This window comes from Sturnus vulgaris, chromosome 3, assembly GCF_052056855.1.
Source record: "Sturnus vulgaris isolate bStuVul1 chromosome 3, bStuVul1.hap1, whole genome shotgun sequence".
NCBI classification, from domain to species: domain Eukaryota; kingdom Metazoa; phylum Chordata; class Aves; order Passeriformes; family Sturnidae; genus Sturnus; species Sturnus vulgaris.
Genome location: NC_142245.1, coordinates 5696008 through 5722474, shown reverse-complemented (window position 1 = coordinate 5722474; position 26467 = coordinate 5696008). Strand labels below are relative to the sequence as shown.

Below are 26467 nucleotides of genomic sequence, written 5' to 3'. Positions count from 1 at the left end.
AAGCCAGGCCTCATTTCCTAGAGAAGTGGCACGAAGTATTTAGTGAGTAAAAGTGACAGCATGGCCTCATCTGGCACTGCAAATTCACAGTCCTGTTTGGAGTCACCATAAATCATCAGCTGTAAAGTATCTGGTTTCCTAAAGGAGCAGCTTTATTTCATTAACATTTTGAAAGTGACGTTGCTAATTGTACAGTAATTTATCCAGGAGCACAGTGTGAACTGCTGTTTCCAGTCAGGTTTTGGCCCTCACTGCCAAGAGTTTAAGTAAAGAAAAGAGGAAGGGAGAGTAAGGAATTAAAGAGAAACAAGAATTGAAGGGTATCTAAAAGGGGCAGCATTATGAGACAAGCTGGGATATTCAGCAGTGGGATCTGAAAACTGTCCCAGCAATGCAAGTGCAAGCTGAGTAAACAGGCAATTCCTCCAGATCAAGGCTACTCCCTCTGATACTCTCAAGCATTTCCTACCCACCCATGAGTAGGATCAGCCTGTGCCTGGTATTGCAGGCTTGCTCTGGCAAGTTTTGTACTGAGGGGTTTTAAAATAAAAGTTCCTAGCAACAAGGTGAAGGGCTGATTGAGGCCAGCAGTGAGCAGTGCTGTAAACTGAGGCACGTGCAAAGGTGTCAGGGAAAATCCTGGGATCTAAGTGTGTGCTTTAAATGCTGGAATGCACCTGAAGGTGTCTTAATATGACACTTCAAATTACAAGCAGTGGTTTTGTTTGTTAAAATCAGTCTTGATGTTCTCTTGGTACTTTGAGAAGCTTGGTGGGCACTAATTATGAACATATCTGCAGTTATTCAGAGTTCAAGTAAGCACAATCATGGATCAGTGAAACTCCACTTCTTTCCTTGTTTGTGGATACATATTGCTAGTATTAAATTTTTCTTGTTGTTTTTTACTGGAAATGAAAAAGCTGCAGAGATTGGGAATGACATTCAGCCAGGCTGCTCATCAGGAAAATGTTTTCATTCAAACCTAGGGCTGCTCTGAATTGTTACCTCCTCTCATGGAGAACACTTCCTCACCTGCACATTTGTAAGAAAACAAACCTGTTTTCCCCCCAAGCCTGCATTTTTAGCACATCTCTTTTGTCTGTGTCAACCCAGGGTGAATCGTTAGGACAGATTCTGGGTATAGGGAAAACCTTTTTCACCATTAGGGCAGTGAAGGTGTGGAGCAGGTGCCCAGAAAAAATTTCTCCTTCCCTGGGGTTTTTCAAGCCCTGAGTGGATAAATCTCCCAGGTCTGATCTCAGAGCTGAGCAGGATGTTGGGCTGGAGACCTCCCAAGGCCCCTCCTCACCTGAGTTATTCTCAGCTGCTGTAAATGTACTCTAAGCTATAAACTAGAATGGAGAGCTCTACTACCTTTCTTTCCTCTGGCTTTTTATAGGGTTCTTTAGGCAGGAATTGAGTGCAGTGAGGTTTCTGATTAAAACAAATGGAGACTGCCACACAGCTTCTTTTTTTAATGCAACCTAAGCACCAAACTAAATAAATTCAGCCCAGCTGTGAATTAAAGAGAAGAACTGTAAGGAAACCAGTTGGTCACCACTGGGCTAAATTGTGAAATTAGTGCTAAGAATAGTTAACAATGGGACATAAGCATTTAATTTTTCAAATTAAGGACAAATGATAGGGATGGAAAAACCTGCATATTATCACTGCAGTTTTTAAGGGCTGCTGTCTGTGCAGCCCATCCCAAGTGCATCCCAAAGGGACAGTAATGCTGTCTTGAAGCTGGCTTTGTGTGACAGAGGCAGCTCTGGAACTCTGGGCTGTAAAGGCGAGTGCGTGTGTGCTGGTGCATTCCGCGGGGATGGGCTCCATCCAGGCAGCTCCCACGGCTGTCCTGCTCTCGGTGTTACAGCCAAATTTCAAACCCTTCCTTGCTCTGCGCTGCCTTCTCGCTCTTTGTCCTGTTCTGACACACTTGGGGTTGCTCTTGCTGGCTGAACCCCCCGATGGCCGCTGAGGATGTGAAAATCCCAGCTGGTCCCTTTGGTCTCGTTAATGCTTTGCTTCCAGGGGCTGCAGCAGGAGTGGGACCCCACCCTGAGGACCAGGCTGTGCAGTGGCTCCTCAGCCCCTGCTTGGTCACACTTGAGGCATGTGAATGGAGCCCCCGGGGCTCCCTCAGCCTCCACCAGCCAGAATGTGCTGAGGCCGCTTTTTGGCTGGCTTGGACGTGACAGATACGAAAACGAAGAATCAAATGCAAGGAATGATACAAGCTGCTCCTGCTGCTGCTTTTGTCCCAAATGCACCACTGAACACAGCAATTGTGGGGTGTGATGTGCTGGTTAAGTCACACATCACAGAATATCCCGAGTTGAAAGGGATCATCGAGTCCAACCCTAAAGGTAGGGAAGTTGTGCCCCACGAGGCAGTTTAGAGCAGGACAGTTCCTTCTCCATGCACATATTATCCAGGAGAATGGGGCCTTGGAGGGCCCCTGGAAGCTGTGCCAGTACTCAGTGTCACTGAATTTCAGTGCTGCATTCTCTGCCCCACAGAAACAAGCCCTGATTCCTATGATGACAGTGTTCTAATATCAATACCTGATTTCTTTTTGATATAGAAATTGCATTTGACAGCTAACAATCAGATTATTTACACACCACTTTGTCAGAATTACAGAAACTTTTGTCTGAATTTCCTAATGGTTTTAATTTTTTAACAGACTACACTGGCCTGTGCTCTCCTAAAAGAGGATCAACCTTCTGCAGCCTGTAGGGCCTGGAGTGGTTCCATTATGGGACTGAACATCTGATTAACCAGAGCTTTGGGGAATTAGCTTTGTGCTCATCCCACAGGTAACAGCCACCAAATCCAAAAAGATGGGAAACACGGAGACTCTGCTTTCTCAAATTGGGCACTGGGAGATACCTCAGGAAAGTACAGACATCCTCAATCTGTTCTGCAACAATCCACCCCATCCTGACATTTGTTATGAATTGAGGATTGCCCTAAGCATAAACTAGATTTGTTAACCTTTTCAAAAGTTGCTGCTTTTTAACTTCTGCTCTCGCTGTATGAAATGTGCAGACCTTTGTTTGACCAAGCTCCTAAACTGTTGGCCTCACTCCTATCCCATGGCAGAGGTTTTGGGAAGCATTTCCTTTTGGGGGCTTCTCCAACCTTGCCACCTTCCACCATTACAAGCACTCAAACTCTAAATTTCAAATTGGGAAAAAGCAGCTACAAACCTGCCTTGATTATTTCTGTATGGTTTTGCTACACTTTTATCTGCTGTTAAAACCTCTCTTCATCCCCAAGCTGCTGCTTTCTCCTGCTGCTCCTGTTTTTCAATATCCCCCTGTCCCAGGCTGTGCAAACAGCTGCCTTGCTCCTGATCTGCTTGAGAGGGAAGGAAACCAAGCAAGTGAACTATTCCTGCATCCCAAACAGTCCCTGCACTGCTCTGGAGCTGGGGAATCCCCCAGGAAGCTTTTAGGAGGGTGGAGAAAGCAGAGACAAGATCAAGACCAGCGCTCTGAAGCTGAGCTGAGGGGAAGAGCTGAGGGTGTTCGAGGGTGTTGCTGGGTGGATCTCCTTGGCTGGTTTTGGGGTTTGGCTCTATTACATGGCTGTGCTTTCAATTTATTTCAAAGGTGCCTGGAGCCTTGTAAATCTGCATACATAGTAAGGAGGAGATTCTCCTCGCAGTGGATACTGAACTCTGAGTGTAACCAGAATGGAGAGAATGTTTTGATTTAAATACATAACGAAGCAACCTTTTCATAAAAATGTCTTGTCTAGAAACGGAGAATTTTCCTTTTTATAGGCATAGAGAGCCACAGTTTCTAACAGAGGAATACTTTGTCTTGGAACACACAGAGAAAAATTTTTCCCTCCCTGAAATCATCCTTCTTCACATGCTGATTAATAGATTAAAATCTGTGAATACAGTTTCTGGATTGTTTAAATAATGGTCACTGTTTACAATGGGGAAAATAGGTAGTTTTTTTTCCCTGCACCCAACTTTTCCTGCACAAATGCTATCAGGAGTGTGGTTCTAACTCTCTTCCACCTCAGGTTAATTCAAGCTGTAAAGTTCTGCTCCTGCAAACACCAGAAACCCAAAAGGTGCTCAGTGGTATTAAGTCTGTCATTTTTATCTGCTTGTACAGTGCTTTGTGTTCCAGGGGAAAAATGCTGGAAATGTCAGCAATATCTTTGGGTATTGCAACCATCCTCAAATTATTTTCTAATCCAGTAACACTTAAGGAGAGAGTGGGAAAAGAAAATCTGTCTTGATGCTTCAAGTGAAGCCAGATAAGGCTGAGGAAGGTCTGGATGCAGAGTACATACAGGCAGGATGATGTCAGAGAAGAACACGTTTTTTCTTTCCCCTTGGGAAGCGGGAATGACTTTTGGATTCTGCACTCTTTCCTGATTTAGTCTCCAACAACTTCTGGGAGGAATGAAGTCAGGTGTCATCCACAGCCCACAGGGGCAGAGCAGGGGTTGCTCCAAAGCACTGCTTATTTCTGATGTGATTCTGTGCTCACTGCCCTGTGAAATATTCCTATATTCCTGCTTTTAACTCACTCTAGGCATGACACTCAAGTCCTTGTTTTACCCAGGTCACTTTTATCAGCTCAGAGTTCTGTGGAGAACTGGCTCCTGATAAGAAAGTCCCTTAAGAACAAACTCACTTATGAAGAAAGTGCTTTAAAAACTACAAGCAAGTATTTGTTGCTTCTAAAAGTGTATTTAATTCCAGCTACTCTGTATCCTAGATACTCAAAATTCACCCCAGAGTAAGTTTAGACAAGAGAGAGATTGTTTCTCCTGGTTTTTATTTTTATAAGGTAGGTCATGTCAGCTGAATTCACGCTTAAATTTCTGGTCACTTTGCCGTGGTTGATTCCTTTGCTCTGTGCAAGACTGCTATTAAATGTTACCTTATTGGCAACCTCTTTAAAACCACACAGAACATTGTTACCTGTCAAAAGTCCTTGCATTTCCCAATTCTAAGTACTTCTGACAACGGGCAGCTGTTACAATATTGATAAATGATTTCGTGCTAAATTTATAATGCTTCAAGATATTCAGGAACTGATTGTCCAAATCACTGCTTTCTGAAATAATGGGAGTTTATATCCCATAAGATGCCTTTTTTTCTCCCCCTCCTTGTATTTCTTTCACTCTGGTGAATTTTAATTGAAATTGAAACCCAAACTTAACTCTTGGTGTAAGGCCCAGTTTTGCAGAGCAATCTGCCTTGTCAGAGTTTGTGTTCCATCTGATAGTAGGATTGGTTTGATTGCACACGTTCTGCCCAGTTACCTGCTCACAGGAATGCCACCCATCTGTGCAGGCTCATGCACATAAAAGCCCTGGAACAAGCTCTGCTTGTGCTCAGCAATCTCCATGGAACATCTGTGCAGGCACAGGCTGAACGTGCTCAAGTGCAGGGTGAGATTTGCTTAAATCATCTCACACCAGCTCATGCACCAGACCAGGAGTTCCCTTCACGTTCAGTTCAGCTTGTAAAGGAAGGCTCAGCAATGACTTCTCCTTCTGAGAGCTCATCAAAACAGGCTTAATTAATTATTATGTCCACTCAAAGGCATGGATTTTAAAAATCAGGAGTTAAAAAAGCCAGATTTGGAATTTCCCAAAGTAAACATCCCTTCACACACAAAGTCCTTTGTCATTCCCCTGAAGAATTTTCCTTTAAAGTTATTTATTTAAGCCATTCAGTAACAGCAACAGACAAGAGGCTACTAAATAGCTAATTTTAAAAATGCTTAATTAAGAGCTTAGGATATATTTTGCCAGAAAAGGTCTAATTCCTTTCTGAACCTCAGGAACTTTTTCTCAGCACTGTAGCTTATAAAAGTGTGTGTAACAAATATTTTCTTAGTCACTTTTTTTGAGCTTTGATCATATAATTATACCTAACAAAAATCAGACATTTCTCTGCTTACAACAGGACCAACCTTTAAGATGATTTCAGATGAACAAATGAGACACGAATGTGAATGAGCATTAAAGGTATTTTATAATAACTATGTGTGTGCTAAAATGCTTCAGAGCTCTGTAATTTGCAAATCCCTCTTGTATTTTTAGTAAAGTTAAAAGGTAGATGAAAGAGGGTACAAACAGCATTCTTGTGTATTTAGTATAGTTTTTTTTTCCAGGTTATATTTTGCTGTCTGCTGAATTATGGCAAATAATTTTCTCTCCAGAACTGTTGCTTTCTGGCTGCTATAAAAAGAAAACTTAGCAAATCAAAGGTGAAACAAATAGTTATTTGTGAAATTTCATACTTATGAGCTTTCTATGTCTGATTACCTATTCCATTTACTCTTGTCATACAGAGATCTTAGAAGCCCAGTTCAGATCTTCCAACTTTGTGGATAAAAGCATCTAAACTTTGACAGGTATGTGCCATAATTCTCTTTGATAAGAACCTTTCAGCCCAAAGGAGGCTTAAATTTGGTGTGACTTATTCTAGACCATGCATAAATGATGATAGCCCAGAAAAAGTAGCTCAAAAAGCATCACAGAGAGGGAAAAAGGAATATAATTGTAATGAGAGGGGGTGATCAAGCTCATCTTACATTAATCCCAGTTAACAGAGACACAGCACAAAGGGGCTGCTATAACAAAGTGCTGCACAAGAGGAGCTGACTACACCACAAAAAAATTTGGAATGTTGAAGATGCAACTTGGTAGGTGAACTCAAAAATGACACTCTCCTTATGGTTTCTACCAGACCTAAGACATCTCACTAGAAGGGAGTCCTGTAACCCTCCCTTCTTGTCTTTGACAGTAGGAAAATGGCAAACCAGCAAGCCTGAACACCACCCTGAATGAATTCCCACAGTGCTGGAGACTGGTGTGCTTGGCTGGGGGGCAGCAGATGGGGTTCCCTGGCACAGGACAGGAGCACAGGCATCCCTGGGTGGTGCAGGGAGGAATCCAACAGGCCTCTGCTGCCTTTGCAGGAAGCTTTGCTCTTCCTGTAGGGCTGTTTTGGCACACACAAACAGCAGCTATCATCTTCCCTGGCCAGCATGGCAAGGGAGATATGGCTTGGAAAGAGAATAAAATGAGGAAAATAAGTTTCAAATTTCAGCTCTTGAACAAGTTTTCCAGCTTCCTAAATTTGTGTCCCATTGCTGGAGATGCTCAGCAAAATTTTGGACCTTTGAAAAATGTGTCTGCAATGCTGAGATCCTCTAGAATCGTTCTAGCAAAGGTGACTCAGTAACCCAGATTACAAGAGTGAAAATAAAACACAGGTTTGAGCATTTCCTTTATACACTAACTAATCTGAAGTAGGAATCAGGTTTGAAAATGGAGGGAAAAAATGGTGGTTGAGAGAAAATCGTCCTGAGCAAAAAGTTGGGGAGAGGAAGAGCACAGAGTCTTTCTCAGGAGGATGAAGAGTGACAGTGCAGGGGACTGGGAGGAAACAACTGCTCCGAGCAAGCACAATGAGAACACTCCAGTGTCACTATAAAATTACCTGAGAGGTGCTCAAAGCAGCTGCCTTGGCACTGCGGGGGGAAGTGCCTGTGTCGCTGTGGAATAGATTCCTTGGAGGGCAGGTTTTGGCACAGGGAGCACAGGCCTTGCTGTCCCAAGTCCTTTTCGTGCCCTCTGGTGCTGCTGAGTGCAGCAGGTGACAGCCCTCACTCCCGCTGGGGCTTTTTCCTGACTTGTAGGATGCTCAGATCTGAGTGTCTGCAACAGGTACAGGGAATTCCTTGAAGGGAGAAAGAAGTGCTCTGAGCTGTTTAATGGGGTGCCAAGTACTCTGGGATGCCAAGTCGGGATCAGGCATAAGCACATTCTTCCCCTTTGCTATCTGGTGTTATTCCTGATTGCATTGTGGAAAAGACCTCCGGCTTAGAGAGAGGAATTCTGAAGGAGGACAGATGGCTGGAGTTTGGACTTTCTTCAGGCCATGTGCCTTCTGAATCCATTTGCTGTGTTTTGTCTGTCAAAACATGAGCCTCCTCCGAGCTACTAAGGCAACAGGCTTTAAAATCAACAAATGCAGCCACGAGGATGACAGCTAGGTGACTACTGTGTGATCCCATTCTTCTGCTGCAAGAAGCCATGAGAACTGCTAATGAGTTTACTTAAACTTGAAGCCCAGTGCTTGCCTGCATAATCCCAATTCAGGAAGCTAAGGTAAATACAACTCGGGGAAGCTTGCTTGCCTCTAGCACGCTTAGCACGATGAGCAAATGGGAGGAATCTTTAGCTGCAACACACTGAGAGTATTCCTGCAGGGGTCAGGACAATGGGAAAGCAGCAACTAACTCAGGAAAGGAAAGCAGCTGCTAGTATTTATGCTTGTGATGGATGTTCACAGTAAAATGGTCAGACAGAACAGAGAATATCTCTCCAAGGTCTTGACTTGACACCCACAGCTGTGCAAATAGCACAGATGGGAAGATGATTCAGAGTGGCCAGATTTCAAAAATGCCCAAAACCAGGCCCTCAAAACAAGATGGGTTTTTGTGAACGCCCCTCTGGACCCTCAGGGCCACTAAAGAGATGCTGCTTTGCAGCAGAATGCAGCAGTTTCACAGATTAACATCTTGAACAGTTGGTTCTGGATGAAAGATGATCTCTGCATGCTGTATCCAAATGTACAAGGAGTTAATTGGAAGCTATGAACAAAGAGCTGTGCAAGTGTCAGCTTGTGTCCTTCTGTGGATCCTCTGCAGAATTCCTGTGGCTTGTCCCAGTAATGAGTATTGAAGTGGCACATGGAACCAGGTCAGTCTCTCAGGGTGGCTACAGCTGGCAACAAGTGTTCCCCACTTGCTGGAGTGCTGCACAAACACATGGCCTGAGGGAGCACTTTGAGCTGCTGCCATCCTAAACCACATAACCAGGCCTTATTTTTTCTGCCATTGGCTCTGTCCTCACCCTGTCCTCAAACTCAACAGGCCTAGTGCTGTTCACAGAATCATAAAATTGTTTGGGTTGGGAGGGACCCCATCGTTCCATCCCTGCCGTGGGCAGGGACACCTCCCACGATCCCAGATTGCTCCAAGCCCTGTCCAACCTGGCCTTGGACACTTCCAAGGGATCCAGGGGCAGCCACAGCTTCTCTGGGCACCCTGTGCCAGGGCCTTACCACCACCACCACCTCAGTAAGGAATTTTTTCCTAATACCTAATCTAAACCTACTCTCTTTCAATTTAAACCCATTCCCCCTTCTACTGTCACTGCATAGTCTTGCCCTGAGAGGAACAACTCTGGACCTAAACCTGTCACACCTCAGGCTCTTTTACAAGTAGCCCTGAAGCATTTTTAAAAGCACTCCTTACTTACAGGAAGGGGGAAAACTTGGGATGGTAGTTATACAATATCTTACAGAAAGCTCTCAAAAACATTTCTATGACTAAGGAACATCTACAGCTGTATTTTAGGCTATGTCTGTATCAGAAAATGGGTTGATCCCATAGGAGCAGATTTGGTGCAGAGGCTCCAAAATCTCAGTCCATGCTCTTCTGAGGCTCCCTGGAGTCTGGCCCTGAAGGCTGAGTGCTCGTTAGTGGTTGTGGCACATTAATGGCACCCCTGGGGGTGCATTTCAGGTTGAGTTTCAGCTGGGCTGGATGTGGCTGCACTGTTCCAGGAGCTCAGGAATCAAAGCAAAGCGAGTGGAGCTCATTAGGAGCTGCAGTGCCCCAGCCAAAATGCCAGGGAGGAGGCTCCTGGCAGAGCACAGCCAGGCTCTGCTGAGGGCAGCCAAGTGCACCTGCACTCACACAACTTTAATGTCCTTTGTATGGCAGCTGCACATCCCTGACACATGTAAATATATATCATATAAAGGGACTTTTCTATGGAAAACATCATGAACTGCTCCCCCTTGTTCCTCCCCCCTTTACAGGACAACAAAAAGGATTCTACAGCTGAAAAATTTGGCCTTATCTGTCTTACTCACAATTAACTTCTTGAGTTAAAAGCATAGCTTGAGTATGAGATACTTTGAAAAGTACCAGAAAACAAACAAACACACAAAAAACCCCAACCTAACCTCTACCAATGTAAAGATACCTAAAATGATTTTGCAGGAGGAAAAATAACCACAGCATAGAAAACAAATTAATTTTCCCCCTTCCATAGAGGAGGAAAAAAGCAACCGATATCCACTAAGTCTGAGCAGAACTCTGGAAAAATATCTTTCTCCCACAGAAGCAAGCACTGATCTCCTGTATTGCAATCTGTCTCCCTCCTGTACTTGGTAGTGCAGCAGCAGAAAGGGTTACAAACAGGCTGGAGAAATATCAAAAACTAATCTAGCTGAGGAGCAGAAATGTTTGCTTACTTTATTGCTTGTATTGCCAGCATGATAGAAATTAAGGAAAATAAGTTCTTTTCCCTTCTCAAGTTTACAGGTTATTTGGTACCATTTTGGTCCTTTTTTTTCATTCAAGTGTCATTAACAATCTAGGAGAAGCCAGGACTTTCTTGCAGACCAGATTTGACAAAATTGAATTAATTGGGTGATTTTCTTTTGAATTCAATAGGAGCAGACTAGAATCACAGAGAGCCTAACAACAAAGTAAAATACAACTCATTCCTGTTTGCAGGCACAGAGTGCAGCTATTTATGGTTTTGACCAGGAAAAAAGGTCTAGGAACACGAGTTAACTCAGTGATTTCCTTCAAATGATTTCTTACTCTGTTTTTTTGCTCTTCCCCATTACAGTGATACCCTCACAGTGGCAGGGCTGAACATCCAAGTGGCCTCCTGGAAGTGTGACCAGGTGCCACACACTGGCATCTCCCTTAGGGACCAAATTTAAGAGTGACAGTGAAGTGGGAACTGATTGGGATGGAGAGGGAAGGGAATTAGGTAAGGTCATAAACTCAGAATTTAAAGTACAGTTCAAGTGTTTATGTTGCAGCACAACTTTTTCCATATCAGAGATCTTCCTCCAGAATGACCTCCCTCATCCTTGCTTCAGTCTGGGGGTTCCTGGCATCACTGCTCATAAAGAATATCTTAAAAATGTCCCAGGAAATGTTTGCTACCCCACTTCTAACATCAGTGTGGTCACACTGGAACATTTCTGCTCACTACTAGTTATAAAAATATATCAGCACATCACTGGAGTGAGCTCCACCAGGACCAGTGTCCTTCATGGGCATTTATTCCAAGCACAGGAACCACAGGACTGTGTTTGGCCTGTCATTCCCCCACTATTCCATGCTTGAAAAGGGAGTGGACATTGGTGTTAAAACAGAAGGCCCCTCACACTGCAGCATGATGTCAGTAATTCAGCTCCTCAGAGCATGTTATTGTTTGAAACAGAGGTCTCCACACTTTCACATTGGTTATAAAATACTTAGTGCTGCTGGACTGGAAGGAAAATGTCATACATCTGCAAACAATTAGAAGGAGCTGGACTTCATATTTGATTTACTAAACAATAAAACAAGCTTAAGTGTGACTATATCTGTAAGTTACACTCCCTAGGAGCCTCGAGCAGTTATCATAGCAAAGTCTTTTAACCATAATTAAATAAATCCGCAGCGGGACCATTGCTGATCAAGATTATCTTTTATAAGATATTTTCAGCAGTGAAAAGCATGAAGATCATGAAGTTGAATGCATGCTTTAAGTGCTCCAAAAGTCTTTTATCCTTCATTTCAAGCACACTGTCCACTACCCTTCCAGCTGGAATACATTCAGTACAATACATTTCAGCTTTTAAACACTAATATTTCCATGCTTTCTGCATTTAGATTGAAATTTTGGCATGAGGAAATGAGTAGCTTGATTCAGTCAGGCCCAAGATTTCACCATAGTTTGTGTGCCTGCTGGTTAAAACTTCTGGTACTGTAACAACACTTAGTTGTTTTTATAAATTAACCAAAGATTTGGGAATTTAATATTAATATTTACTTGCAAGTTCCAGGAAGCCAGAGCAGGGAGTAAAGTAATAGTCACGTATCACCACCAATTTCTTCTCAAAGCAGAAACCTCAACCAGTTGCCAGTCTCTAAGTTACACCTAACCTGCAACCTTTATATGGGGCAAAAACTATGGGCACTAAATGCTGTCAAACTGCCTTATTGTATCTCAAATTTATGCTTCTAAAGCCAGAGTAGCAAAAGGGATGGTCATGTTTTGAAATTTTCTAGCATGACCTGCTTTTTTTATCAAATCAAAGTGTTATGTGCTGAAGCTGGAACAGTTTATTACAGTTCACCAGTGAAGAGTAGTGCCAGTAGCATCACCTGAAGGAGAGATTGCCAGGCCCAACCCAGCAGTTCTGCTCCTGGTTCTGCTGCTGCTTTGCCAAGTTAAACTAAGGAAAAAGCCAATTTTCCATCCTTAGCATTGATTTTTCCCTTGATGACCCCCAGTGAATGTCCAGGGTTAAGGAGATCTGACCTCCTGTGGTAGGTTCTGTACTTGACATTCTTGAATCAGAGTGACAGAAATGTTGGACAGGAGCAGATAAGCCAGAAATGCAACTCTGAGGCTTTGCCTACAAAAATAACTCCTCCAGCCTCCATGATGATTACTGTACTCCACAATGACAGGGAATTTACTTACTAGTGATAAATAATGTCCTGTGTACATGAAACCAGGGAGAAGGAAACTACCACTGTGTATTACAGCCTGCCCTGATTACAGTCCCTAAAGTACTATTTTATGTGATTATACAGTTACAGGCCACAAAGTGGAAAAGATGAACCATGGGGTCAGGTTTTGCCCTCTCTTTGCACGGGTGTCCCTCCAATGTACTTGAAAAGCAAGTTTGTGAGCAAGGGGTAGAATATATTTCTATGAAAGAAAACAAAACAATGGCCGAAACATTTGTTACTTCAGCAAGTAGAAGAGTAAACTATTTATATAAAATAATAAATGAAACAGTCTTAGTTTACAGTAGTGCTTGTGAGGCTGGTTCCTGAATGCATACAATTAACATTGCTAATGCCCTGAGAATTTTTGGCACTGTGTGTGGTGCATGTACACTCAGATGAAAGCTCTTCATTGCCATAGTTTCAAAGAGTGGCCAGGATAGGACTGGAAGTAAACTGGCAAGGTCTGCCTAGGGCTACTTCCACAGAGATCAGAAGAGCACAGGCTGTTCAGAAGTTGGGTTCCTACTGCTGGAGGAATATTCCTTATCCACAATAAAAATAGAGGAGCCTTCTGCACTGCAGCCTGCTCTAAGCAAAAGTTCATCCTGTGGTTATTTTTTGTTCATTCAGCATTCACTTACTGAGAAATACAGACTTCTGCAAACCTTTCCAAATTGTTTATGCCTTGCTGCATTGCCCACGCTTTTCAGAGCACTTTCTTTCCTAGACATACTTAATACAACACAAAATGCTTCACTAGAGTTGTTTAAAGACTTTTTTAAGGAGCTACAGACAACGGAATAAATTCAACACCTTAGCCCAAAAGAGATAGAACAGAATGTAAGGCTTCAACAAACTGCACATTCTGATGCCTTGAACAACAACAGTGACATTTCTGTATTTTATTTTTGTATCTTTAAAGGTGTCAGTGGAGCAACAGCCACTTGCAGTCAGTGCAAGGCTACAGGCTGTCAGTGCCCCGGCTCTGTGGTCACCCGCACTGCAGCAGGAGCGAGGCAGGCGCTGGCTTACCTTGGCACACGTTGTGGTCACTTTGCTCATACCCAGCTGCACACTGGATTTGGTGGGTTGGGTTGGGAGGGGCGCGCTGGGGGTCGGCAGGGGTCCGGCGAATGACGTTGTTTCGACCACTTGTGGATTCAGCTGCTGCTTCTTCTCGCTCATTTACAATAATTTGCGCTGTTCTGGGTAGACAGAGGTATCCTCCATAGTGGTTAACACATTTCATCCCACCTTTACATGCATCTGGGACTATTTCACATTCATCAATATCTGTGGTTAGCAACAACACAAGTCATGCTTTTAACAGTCGAACCTTCTGCAACAGCCATTAACACAAAGAAACACGACGAGACATGCACGCACACCTCCGTGTCCAAAACAGGGGTGTGCAGTGAGAATACTTAAAGAATACCAGTGGCAAGTCTGTCTTTGAAAATTATTTACTGTACCTTTGCACCGTTGCCTAACAGGATCCCATTCATAGCCATCTGTGCATTGCTGTGGAGAAAAAAAAAAAAAAAATTTGGTTACTCAGGATTCTTTGTTTTGGAAAACAGTCGGGTGTATTCACTGAACTCAGAGTGTGATACAAAGGGAAATGCAATACCTTAGTAGGCTAGAGAAATGGCAATTGGTACAGCACTGCTGTGTGGGAGCAGCAGAACTCCTGACTCTCTTCCCACTTGGAATGCTCTATGACACAGAGCACATCTGTCTCAGGAAGTTCCCAAGGTATTGTTTGTTGTGAGCAGGATGGGGAGCAAAGTGAGAAAACCTTGTTTTCTCCTTGCTTTGTTCCTATGGCCTGTGTTATACCATCTGTCCTTGGCCAAATCCTTGGTGTGACCAAGCTGACCAGAACAAAAAAATCTTCTAATGAAAAGCAACAAGTTTTTCTGAATTTGGATCTCATTTCCTGTTCCCTTCCAGCAGGTGAACCTCTTTCATTGCCAGGCTCTGTTTGCCAGAGGGACTAAGAGGACTCTGTGCCCATGGACTTCATCCTCTCTCCCATTAGCACTCTAGCAATGGGGAAGGATCCCATGACAGCTGGAAATTCATTCACATGCTTTTTAATCATGTGACTACAGGAACTGCAGTCTAGGAAGGACAATTTATACTATGAGACACACAATAAATGGTTAGAGTTTATAATAGCAAGACTACTTATTTATACAAGGCTTTGCAAAATTCAAACAAGGCTATACTCAGCAACTATTCATATCAATGCACACCAGCAAGTTTAGGAAAGATTTTAAATAGTCTGCTCTGCATCTTCATTACTCCTCTGCCCAAAAACATTAAATTATCCAGAGGGCAGTCATTTTAATCGTAGGTCACAGTTACAGACACTGATTAGCAAAGTATCATGGTGCTACCAACTGCAGCAGAAACACTTAAAACATTAAAATATCATTGAATCAACCAGGCTGTGCTGTGTAGATGCATCTTGGGCTGCTCAGGGTATTACTTTGATGGCCCCATACAAAATAGAATGGGGTTGGCTAAAGTAATTCGTCACAGTCAAACAAGCTAAATCTTACTGCAACTCCTCTGCTGCTGAGGGACTTGCAAGTGACAAACTTGGCTTTCTGATGCCAGGAAGATCCACTTGCTGCAGGTCCCATCCTCAAGTTATTTTGAGGGATTTGTTACTGAAGGACTCTGACTCAGCAGGAGGATTGAAAATATTTTCTTCTCTTGCAGGTGACACCAGCGATTTGTCATATGTTGCAGTGAGTTGTGGCTTGGAAGGGTTTTTCTCCCCAAGGGGTAAGTGGACACTCTCTAAAGGATTGACTACATGCTGAGTTGACAACTCCAAAGTTACTGTAGCTATGAAAAGGCAAACCCAAAGGAAAACAGCTAATTCATGCATTTACTGAATCACCCAATTCCTGTTAATGCACAACAGAAGTACTGTCTGTTTAACTGCAAGGAGCCAAGTCCATCTATTACTGCAGCCAAAGGCTTTTACAATAGCAAAGGATTTGGCCCTCCATGGATACAATGTGTGCATGAGAAACAGTAGCATCCCAAGAGCAAAATCTCCCAAAGCTGGGCTTTTTGTTTCATTTTACATGACCAGCGTTTAAGGATCAGTGAAGCACCTAAAGGCTGGGATCTCCTTAAAAAGGGAACATAGGTGCCCAAGTCACCTAGGCTTGGTAGAAATGTTTAGTTGGTATAATCAGAATTATGTGAAATCCTACATAATTAAACCCTCTCTCATATAATAGCAGTGGGAAAGGAGAAGGGTGGGATCCCTGTTTAGTCCAGATTTTCAAAAGGTATTTACATCTTCAGTTTCCATTATATGTAGGAACTTAAAAAAAGTAAAATCACAGAAGCCTCTAAATAAAACTACTCCCAGCCTTCAAAACCCTAATGCTTCTAAAGCCCAGTGTTAAAGTATTTTATTACTGACTTCCTGATGCTCACTTGAGGCTTCTTTAAGCCTTGACTTCTACAAGAAGGTCCAACTCTGCAATATTTACTTGCTTGAGCCATCCCACTGACTTCAGTGGGATTACTTGTATAAGACACAATCCCGGGCTTTGGCTGTGGTTCTCTAACTTTTTGCATGTGTGCAGAATTTTCTGCTTGTGTGGCATTGGGCTGATGTGTGTGCACATATCCAGAGGTCCACCCATATGAAGCAAGTTGCAGGGATTACAACTGTAATCAGATGTGAAAATGCGGGTTTTTCCCCAGCCCGAGCTGGGGTAATTGCCACTCTTTCCATGACAGGCATTATGCAAGCCAAGCACTGAACACAAGCAGATTGAAAAGAAAAAGCCTGACAAAAAGGCCTTTAAATCTCTTAGCCTGTCACTTGCTTGCAAGCAGGACCTATTTCCAGTATTCTTGAACAATTTTATCAAGCCATGCAAAACCACTGCTCAAAACCAGCTCAGAAAAGAACAGTCCCATGATCACTCCAGGATTCAGATTCTTCATTAAGAGCCCCAAATTTGGAAGTACTTACATTTTGTTAAAAGCAGCTTGAAACATCCATAAGAAAACACAAAAGAATGTTTGACCTAATTATCTGTCAAACTCCATATATTTCAAATGAAGGTCCTAGGGACCCTGCGTTTATGAAAATGGGTTAAAGCAAATATTAAAACCTCCTAATTTTATTCAGTCCCTCAAACTGAGCACACAGATAAACTTTGCCAAACAAGCAGTTGTAATGCCTTTTGCTCAATCTTGTCAAGTTGAACTTTTAAAAGCTGTTTGAGTGCAGGGAACAGCTTATTTCATGGTTAACATTCGAACTCAACGACCTCTGTAGCACATGCTATACATTGGCAAGAAATTCAGTTTTTCTTAAGGGTCATTTAGCAAAGAATCCCCGCAAAGCAGTAATTATCTCCAAGTCTATTAAACCTTACCGTGTACGTTATGGTTTCCTCAGTTTCCTGCGAATGTACTGTAATAAGAATGAGCGCAGCCAAGAACATAGCTGTCAACATCGTGAACCTTGAAAGAAAGGAAAAACAAATGAAGCAGGAATGCTTTTAGCGGGCTCCTTTGCTGGAAGAGGCTGCAGCAACCCCGGGACCGGGTCAGGAGCGGCTCCTGCCCGGGGAGCCCACCCAGCCCGTACCTGGGAGAAGCAGCCGGGCGCTGCCCGCTCGCTCCCGCAAGGAGAGGGTGAGGCTTGGCCGTGCTTCCCAGCCCGGGGATTTTATCCAGCTGGGAGAGAGGGGCGGAAATAACCAGTCAATGGAGTTTAAAACACCCCAGCGCTCACCGGCAGCAGCCCCAGGCAAGGCGCGGGCAGCGGCGCACGCTTTAGGGCGGAAAAGTAATTTTTCGGTGAAAGCGAGGCGTGGGGGACACCCCTCACCTGCCGGGGACCCGGGAGGCGGCGGAGCCTCCGAGCCCTGCACGGAGCCGCCCGCGGTGCCCGCTCCTACCTGCGGGACCGGGCGGGCTCCCGCCGCTGCTCCCGTCCGCTGCTGCCTCCGCTCCTCTGCGCTGCCGGCGGCCGCTCGCTCGCCTTGCCCCGCTGCCCGTGCGGTGCCGGCGGGGCCGCTCCTTCCCTTTCCCCCGGTGCCTGCGCGGTGCCGGTGCGGTGCGGCAGCTCCTTCCCTTTCCAGACGTGTTGGTGCGGTGCCCCTCGCTGTCCTTTCCTTCCCTCCTCGCTGCCGTGCGGAGCTGCCGGTCGTCCGTCCCCGTTCTCCCGCTGTCCGTCCGTGCCCGGCGGCCGCTGCTCCCCCGCTGCTGTCGGTGCGTGCCCGGTGCCGGCCCCGGGCTAAATAGAACGGGGCGCCTGTCCCGCCGGCGCCGCGCGCGCCCCCTGCCGGCCCCGCGCCCGCGCGCGGGCAGGTGCGGCCCCGCCGGCGCCATGTTGGGGCAGTGAGGGTAGAGCCGTGAGGGCAGCAGCGAGGGCATAGCTGTGAGGGCGGCGGCGACGGCGTAGCCGTGAGTGTAGAGCCGTGAGGGCACAGCCGTGAGGGTGGCGGTGAGGGCACAGTCGTGAGGGCAGCCGTGAGGGCGGCGGTGAGGGCACAGTCGTGAGGGCACAGCCATGAGGGCAGCCGTGAGGGCACAGCCGTGAGGGCGCAGCCGTGAGGGCACAGCCGTGAGGGCAGCCGTGAGGGCACAGCCGTGAGGGCGCAGCCGTGAGGACATAGCCATGAGGGCAGAGCCATGAGAGCAGCCGTGAGGGCACAGCCGTGAGGGCACAGCCGTGAGGGCACAGCCGTGAGGACGGCGAGGGCAGCCGTGCGGGAGCAGCGGCGAGGGCAGAGCCGTGAGGGCAGGGGCGAGGGCGCAGCCATGAGGTCACTGCCGCGAGGGCAGAGCCGTGAGGGCAGCCCCGGACCCCGACACCGGCACCGCGGGACAGGAAAGAGCGGCCCTGCCGGCCCCGCGCATGAAGCCGTGAGGAGAAGGCGGCAGCGGCCCCGAGAGCTGCTCCTTCACGCCGGTCGGTGGCTGTGGCCCGGTTGGGATCCTCGAGGGAGCGAAGCACGGCCGTCGTTCTGGGGTGTGTCGTGAGTCACGCAGTTATAGAATCGTTAAGGTTGAGAAAAAAGAACTTTATCGGGTTCATCACTACCATGTCCTCAATTACAACCATAACTAGATGTGGAAATGATTTTCCCCAGTCCAAGCTTGTGTAATTCCCTCTCCTTCCATGACATGCATTATACAAGCCAAACACTGAACACGAGCAGATTTAAAAGAAAATAAACTTGCAAAAAGGCCTTTAGATCTCTTGCCCTTCACTTGGTTGTAAACAGAATTTATTTCCAATATTCTCGCTCTCACGTCCCACATCCACACGTTTTTGAACATTTCCATGGGTGGTGTCTCCACCACTGCTTTGGGCAGCCCCTTTCAGCGCTTTGCAACCCTTTCCTTGAAATTTTTTTCAGTAATTTCTAATCTAAACCTCCCCTGGAAATTTAAAATAGTAGGACTGGTGGATTGTGGCCATTAAAAATTAGCTAGATGAAAGCCATAAGGAGCCCTCCACAGGGCAATGTCTGCTCCACAGACACCATCTCAGCAATCATCACTTCTAAAAAAAAACCTTTTCAGGCTATGAAATGCTGTTATTTCCCCACCCAGAAGGCGTGGACAGAAGGAAGGATGAGGTGACAACGCAGGGGTTTGGTGGGTTTGGGTGGGGAGAAGGTGTCCAGGAATGTGTTCACTGGATCTTTATTTAATTCCCCAGTTTTGCTTCTGAGGGGCCTGTGACACAATAGAGCAACTCTGTTCTGTTCTTGTAGTTCAACAGGAGGTATTTAGTTTTAAAAGAAGTTTTGGCCTCCTTAATGGGCCTTGAAGGGCCTGGAAAACTGGAAATCTGAAAATATGCCTTACTAGGCTGCAGACCTCTGACACTGCTGGCCTCGAGAATGCCTTTCCTATACAGTCCCTGAAATTCTTAACATTAAATTATAGTTATCTTACATAAAGCATGAGTTCTTTTTTGGACGGCCATGCAGTGCTCATTAATTTTGTCTCTGAATCAAATCACTTCTTATCTGTTCTAGAATCAGCCAAGCTGGTAGTTTTAGAATACTTGTAGCTGCAACCATATGTTCCCTATCTTTTATTTTTTTAGGTGGCTGTGAGAGAAGGCAAGTTTTTCCCTCCCTCATTGCAGTTTCTGTGCTTACAGGTAAGTGGGACTCCTGAAAACGTACTTACAATCCACACACCTCACTGGTAAATAAAGAACAGAAGCAACAACACGGTGTAATAAAGAAAATCTAAGTTGACTACGTTATTATAGGACATTTTGCATGTACTTTCATGTGTATATTTATTTTATATATAACAGGCTATCTTTTGACATGTGTTCTCCTGCTGCAAAATTATTCCTTTAAAGCCTACATTTAATTATTTAAGAATACAACTTCACAGTGTTAGATTGGCTCTGAGTTGTTCACTTCAGCTGGTGTAAATTGGATTCCTATTTGTGATGTGGTCCCTCGTATATTTAAAACTTCACTGTTTCTTGCTCATAGAAAGAAATGTGTGTATTTCTAATAATCTAATGAATGCAAAATAACATCATAATTGCTTTTATCTAATTGGCAACACTACTTAGTGAGTTTTGAATTGTCATTTGAATTGTGGCTTGCCATCCATGTCACACAAAGAGAACAGAATTTAAGTTGTTGGGTTCTGGATTAATTAAAAATTTTAAAAACTCTTGTCTTAAGCTACCACATGGGAAAACTGCCTGAATTACAGGACTGCAATTGGTTTTTTCCCCTCTGGAAAGATGTTCTGCAGAGCAGAGAACAGCAGGAACATCATTTTGGAGGATGTCTGAGTGCTGGCTGAGCAGGGACTCCCTTCCCTTGGCCTCAGGCAGTGTTACACATTTGCTGAAATGCCCCGTTCTGCCAAGGATGGTTGTCACTCCTTTAAATGGAGGTAGGATACTCAGGCCATGATTTGGTAGCTCAGATATTCCCTGCTGAGACAACTGGAAACGTGCCTGGTGTGGGAGAGAAGAACTGAAACGCTTGGAAACGCTGATGGGAGTGTGAGGTACGTGAACGAGCTGAAGGACAACTTATTTACATAGCTGGGGTGTCTGAAGATGTCCCAGTGCTCAAACCATCCCTCCTTCCATGCTGACCACGAGCAGCTTGGCACTGCTGAGGCCAACCCCTACAACAATTGAAGAAGCCCCGTCAGGCTGGTCCCTGATTTTTCTTTTTTCCTAACTTTTGGCTCCTTCTGAAAATTGTGCACTCTGTTCCCTACTGCTTTAGTGAACTCTTTGTCACATCTCAGTTTTTGCTTTCTTTAAACCCCACAGTTTTCATAAATTCTTTAGCTCGAATGTGTTTACGACTACAATGTTCACATTTTTAATTCCTGGCAGGATGTGTTGCCACCCCCCATTGTCCTCAAAAACCCAAGGATAGGTAGGCTGAAGGAAGACTGCGTGTGGTTAAAATGTCACTGCACTCCCAACTAATTCTGGCTGCTAGAATTGTCCCTGGGGGCAGCAGACAGCTGGACATAATTTAGAGCAGGCTGAGATTGATACTAGAGGCTAGCTCGAAAAGGAGGAAAACAAAATTGCAGTTTAATCTCTTCTACTCCCAGATCTGACCCCCTTTTCCTGTTTCAAACATTACTCCCTAGAACAGAAAATGAAGCACATGGAGAATTTAAGCAACTCGTGTTTGTCAGCTCGGGGGACCATCGGTGTCAATTTAAGATGATTTCTGTCCCTGAGTGTGTCATATCCAGTAACACTGGAGTTGTCTAAACTCAGAGCTGGAATGGTAGAGGTGTTATTTTCATGTTGGACTCACAGGAATTTTAGAACATAAATTATTTTGATAACATGGCAGGCTGCCTTTCTGCCACACTCCCTGCAAATGTCAAATTTTTTTCCATGTTTCAACTTGGAAGTGACATAGTGTTGGTGAAGGATAAATTGGGAAGAATTTGATGTCTGATTTTTTATTGCTGATTTAACATGACAAATGTTAAATTTTTATTTGAGGTAATATTATATAAGTTTATTTATCTTCAAGGTAGGTATCCTGAGCATATTGTGTGTGCCATGAGGTATTACTGTACTGTAAACTTAATTTGAAAGAAAGTTTGTGTTAGGAAGTTACTCTCACTTTCCATGGAAAGCTGACATAGAAGTAAAAATTCACCATATCAGTTTCTTATCACAGGTTTTGAAATGACAAAAGGTTAATAAGGACCAAAATGTCAGTAGCAAGGGACAGAGAACAAATTCTCTCCTTCTGCTAAATTCTCCCATTCAGTCTAAACATATATTTGTTGTTATTCTTTGTTTATTGCTTTGCAGTAGAGTTTATAGGTGAGAGATGATGCCAACACAGAATTAGAGAAAACTAACAAAGAAAAGGCATGAGAGCTGGATTAGAAAAATCTAGTAGTAGTATTTCAGCCTTTATTTTCTTCAATTTATCTCCTATTTGAGAGTTCTTGCATGAGTTTTGTTATGCTGAGGCCTCTGGCTAACTTGAGCTAATCCGTGCTTTCATTTTTAAACATCTAACAATGCTCTGAGGATATTAAAGTATAACATTGTTGCCATTTTTTATTTTGATTTTTGCTAAAGATCAAGCCTGTGGTCTGCATACAATTTGTCAAGCATGCAATTTGCTTGTCTGCTGCAATTTATGGGGATGTGATCCCGTGTTTTCTGTGTTTCTGTGGACTCCAGCAGAAATCTGGATGCCCAGATAAGGTGGTGACTATTCCCACTGGAGTCCTTTGTCAGTAAAAGAAACATGAAGGAGAGACTGAGTGAGTGGGAAAGGCATCTCCCAGAGGTTGTCCATCTTTTTTTGTTGGTGCAATTGTGCAGCCCTAATAAATAGGGAATTGAAGGGCTTTGGGAGAGTGAGTGGTTTTCAGATACAGCTGAAAACAACACAAGAAATGAGGGTGTGATGATGTGGGGGATGACGAGCCCATTTCACTTTCCATGTGTGGTTCATCACCTCTTGCATCTCAGGGAATAAGGATTTTCCAGGACTGCAAACCTCTCCTGATGATACTCTTGGGTGATGTTGATTTCAGGCTCCCCTTTGGAAAATGAGAGAATATGGTTAATGAGTGTTTTCTCAGTGTTTTCAGGGCTGTAACTTACACACATTTATTTACACTCCAGAATATCTGTTTCTATGGATTAACCATACAGGTAAAGACCCTTTGTGGTAAGAATTTCAGATATGGCAAATCTGGGCTGTAGCTTAATTTGCACTGGCTATTTGCTTTTGCTAAGAAATTGTATCTGCAATTTAAATATTCCTCATCTAGCTTGTATTTCTGACTTCTTCCATCTTTTTATACTGTGCAGCAACTCTTTTCCATTCTCTATCAGTGGTTTTCCTTCTCTTTTTTTCTCTTTCTCATGCCAGATAAGAGAAACAGCAGCCTAGAAAACATTCATCAGTGTGGATGTGTGGGTTTTTTAACACTGGAGTTGTCATTTCTTCTCCTTTTTCCTCTGGAAAACAGCATTGCTGCACATGGGACTTGAAGCCTGATGCTGTACTAGGTTTCAACCAATTTGGTTAAAATGAGAACTTTTTCCCAGAAATACAACCCATCTGAGGAGTAGACAGCCTTTCTGATATTGAAAATCCTAGCTGGAATATTATACTGTTGTTCTGATTAAACTGTGTCAGTGCAGTTCCTTGCTCTGGCTAAGAGACAACATAGAAATGCCAGAATTCAAATCTAGTATCACCCAGAATATGCTGGAGACAGCTTTCAACTCTAGTTTTGGCTTCTTGTGAAGCTTTGTGCAAATCATTTAATCTATTTCTTGGTACACTCTCTATGCAATGAGGAAAAGATGTGACTCATGCCCAGGGAAGCGGGGCGGGTGCATTCACTTACCTGTCTAGGATTTCCAGAGCCACTTGGTTTGGATATCATATCTTGGATACTCAGATCCCATTCCAAGTCCAGGGGTTTGGGTGCTTGTCTGTGAGGCTGCCTTCAGGCCTGCTGTGGGCACCTCAGCATCCCCTCAGCTGAAAGCAGAATCAGGCAGAACTCATCTACTGCAACGTTCATGGGTGTGGATGAGTTAAAATTCTGTGTCCTCTCTTTATCCTCCCTCCATGCAGGAAATCCATTTCCCTTCCTCTGTCAGTTCTGAGAAGGGTAAATGTGGGTTCCTATGAACCTGTGTATGACCAGCATGGGTTATTGACTGGCAGCTCAACTCCAGCAGGTTGTTCAAGCCCTAGTTCTCATTTTTGCAATTTTCCAGCATTGTATTTAGCTCCAGATTTGGGGAATTAATTTGAATAATTTAACCTTTCTTAAGAGGACTTAGGATCTTTCAGCACAAGCAAACTGAGACCTCTTGGGAATGCTGTGGTGAAAGAGAACCTTGGAGGAACAGATATGTGAGGCAGAGCTCTTGCTAAGGACTGGTTTTGTTTTTTACAATTCAGGAACATCAGGATCAGTAGATATATTAAACAATAGTTTGGTTCCATAAGCATCTTCTGAACTTCCTGAATTTTCCTTTCTTTCTCTTTTGAGGAAAAAAAAAAAAGAAGCTAGTAACAGGGGAAAAGCAGGAACATTTCTTGTTTATATTGTGTGGGGGTGAACTTGGCAAACAACCTGCCCAGTTAACCTATTAATTATTGTCCAGAGACACAACTTTTCTGCTCAATATCTGCCTGTTAATACTACAGGATGTATATCAGAGCATTTGAATTCCCTGGAATATTAAGCTTAGTGTTTGTCTTTAAGCTGTCATACAGAAAGCAGAATCCAAATACCAGTGGGGATTTTCCTCTTTGTGAGATTGATGGGGTTATCCTCTCACCCCTCTTTGCAGATACTTGTGGTTGAAAGGGATCAAAATTCTGGAAAAGGCTGGAAGATGATACCACGAAAAGCTGGCACAGAAACGCCCATAACCCTGTATGCTCCCAAAATATTCTCTGTAGGAGTTTAACCACATTGGGGAAAAATTCAATTCTGGGAGTGAGGCAGTGGGAGCACCACATCTCCAAGTCGTGGAGGTGGAGAGGCTGCAGAACAGCCCCAACATGTCATTTGTGTCACAGACTAACACATCGCTTACCATAGATTCATTTTAAGTCACGGGTAACACGGGGATTCTTCTTTTAATTAATCAGTTCAAGTTCTCATTCCCTGGAAGCCCTGGCAAATTAATTCCTGCTCATTCACCCATTACTGTGCTTGAACTGTTATGATTTAGAAGTGATAAAGGCCCAAAATAATCTGATGGATACAAACCCCCCCGCAAGCCCCCTCTGCAGCCCAGTGCAGTTCAGCTCTCTTATGTCACTCCAGAAACCCCAGAGCTCTCTTTGGCCAACAATAGTCTCAGTGTGTCAGGGGCCATGGGCCTCTTTGGCACCACAGCTGCAGGTCGTAAACGCAGTTCTGGAGATTAAGATATTAAAATGTGCCTCTTGGGGGGCTGCACAAGGCCTGAGGTGTTGCCTCGTGTCCCCAAGGCAGCCTGGTGGCTCCCGGGACTGGCAGGTGCTGCACGGATCACAGGCCAAGAGCTTCCCACGTGAGGATTTGTCCTCAGCAATGGCGTGGTTTGCCATTTCCTTTGCCAGCCAGGGAGTGTTTGCTGCTCCAGGCTCCCACTTCCTGCAGAAGGCTCCACAAGGCTGGTGACAGAGGTTTGCTGAGCAGGAGTTCAGTGAACATCAGGCAAAGGAGGTGTAGGTGCTTTAAGAAAAGCATTGGATGCTTTGTGCAGACCACGCTGCACTTGGAGCACTGCTCTGTCCTCATGGCTTTCCATGCATTTATAAAATCCCAACTAAAAGAGCAAGAGGCATGTGGCAAGAGCCACTTGCATCAGTGCAGAGGAGGGGAGAGGATTTACCTGCTCAGTGTCTTACTAGCACTTACTTCAAGACTTCCTATTTATTGCTTTTTATCCTATTCTATGTAGAAAGGATTTTTGATTTTCGGCTCCCTTACTTTTGGAAAAAAGCCTTTTTCAGTGTAATGTTTGACAGCACTTTAAACAGTGAGCTGTGGTTGTAGAAATTTTGACTCGTAGCGGCCGTACTTAGAATGTGTCAGAGTTTTAGGGCTTGGTCAATTCTGCTCAAGTTCATCCTTCATTTTTCAGATGTAGATCTCTTTAATAGAGCTTTTACCATAGAAATTCCACTAATGCAAGAAAACACCAGAGCAGGAAAAGCAGAATTGATTGAGCTTAAATCAAGGGAGAGCTCTTGGTTCAACATTTTGTCAGCAAATTTTGGCTGAGTTATTAATTATCTGTCTCAGTTTTTAAGTACCTGGAATCTGTAAATCTTTCAGGAAGGCTTTTAATATACAAATCTCTGCATGTTACTGGTGCTCCTGACTGGTATCTCTGAGGAAGCTGTGGACACGTGGAAATATGTCATCCTGAAGATGGATGATTTAAGTCTGTTGAAGCAGATTGTTTGATTGTGTGATTGTAAAATAGCTTTTTTGGCACTTGTTGCTGTAGGACTAAGGGTCAGATTCTTTCTCTGCCTTGCACTGGAGATGCATCAAAACTTGTGTGGTCTGACTGCAGTGGGTTGGGAGCCTGTTCCATTTTTGTGGGTAGCTGTGCACGTGGCTTTTGGGGACAGGTCCTGTAGTTGCTGGTAAATTCCTTGCTGCTTTAAAAGGAAGGGCACAAAAACAGGAGGTGGCTTTGGCCTCAGGACTGTGGCACTGCAGTTATTAAGAAGGGCCTTTACATGTTTTCCCCATACTTTTCTTCAATGGATTCAAAAAGACATTGGCTAAAAGCACAAAAAGAAATGCAATTTTGTTTCTCTGAAGGTAGAGGTTTGAGGGGGTTTACAACA

The 26467-nt window shown here is 44.3% G+C and overlaps 1 protein-coding gene and 1 long non-coding RNA gene across 3 annotated transcripts in view; both read right to left on the bottom strand.

Moving 5' to 3' along the window:
* The window catches only part of EFEMP1 (EGF-like fibulin extracellular matrix protein 1), a 45196-nt gene extending 27533 nt beyond the window's left edge, over nucleotides 1-17663 (bottom strand). The window contains exons 1-4 of one of the 2 annotated variants that reach the window (XM_088160768.1): nucleotides 17543-17663; nucleotides 17015-17102; nucleotides 14066-14114; nucleotides 13626-13886 (exon numbers count right to left, since the gene is read on the bottom strand). In XM_088160768.1, the coding sequence (XP_088016894.1) occupies nucleotides 13626-13886; nucleotides 14066-14114; nucleotides 17015-17095 (391 nt within the window). In that variant the 5' untranslated portion in view covers nucleotides 17096-17102; nucleotides 17543-17663. Of the gene's footprint in view, nucleotides 1-13625; nucleotides 13887-14065; nucleotides 14115-17014; nucleotides 17103-17229; nucleotides 17370-17542 lie in introns of those variants that run through there. The other variant, XM_014895121.2, reaches the window with a different exon arrangement.
* A 4347-nt stretch (nucleotides 17664-22010) lies between these two features.
* LOC148224154 (uncharacterized) overlaps nucleotides 22011-26467 on the bottom strand; it is a 45461-nt gene continuing 41004 nt past the window's right edge. The window contains exons 3-4 of the long non-coding RNA XR_015802082.1: nucleotides 23502-23638; nucleotides 22011-22682 (exon numbers count right to left, since the gene is read on the bottom strand). This is a non-coding gene — a long non-coding RNA (uncharacterized LOC148224154). The remainder of the gene's footprint in view (nucleotides 22683-23501; nucleotides 23639-26467) is intronic.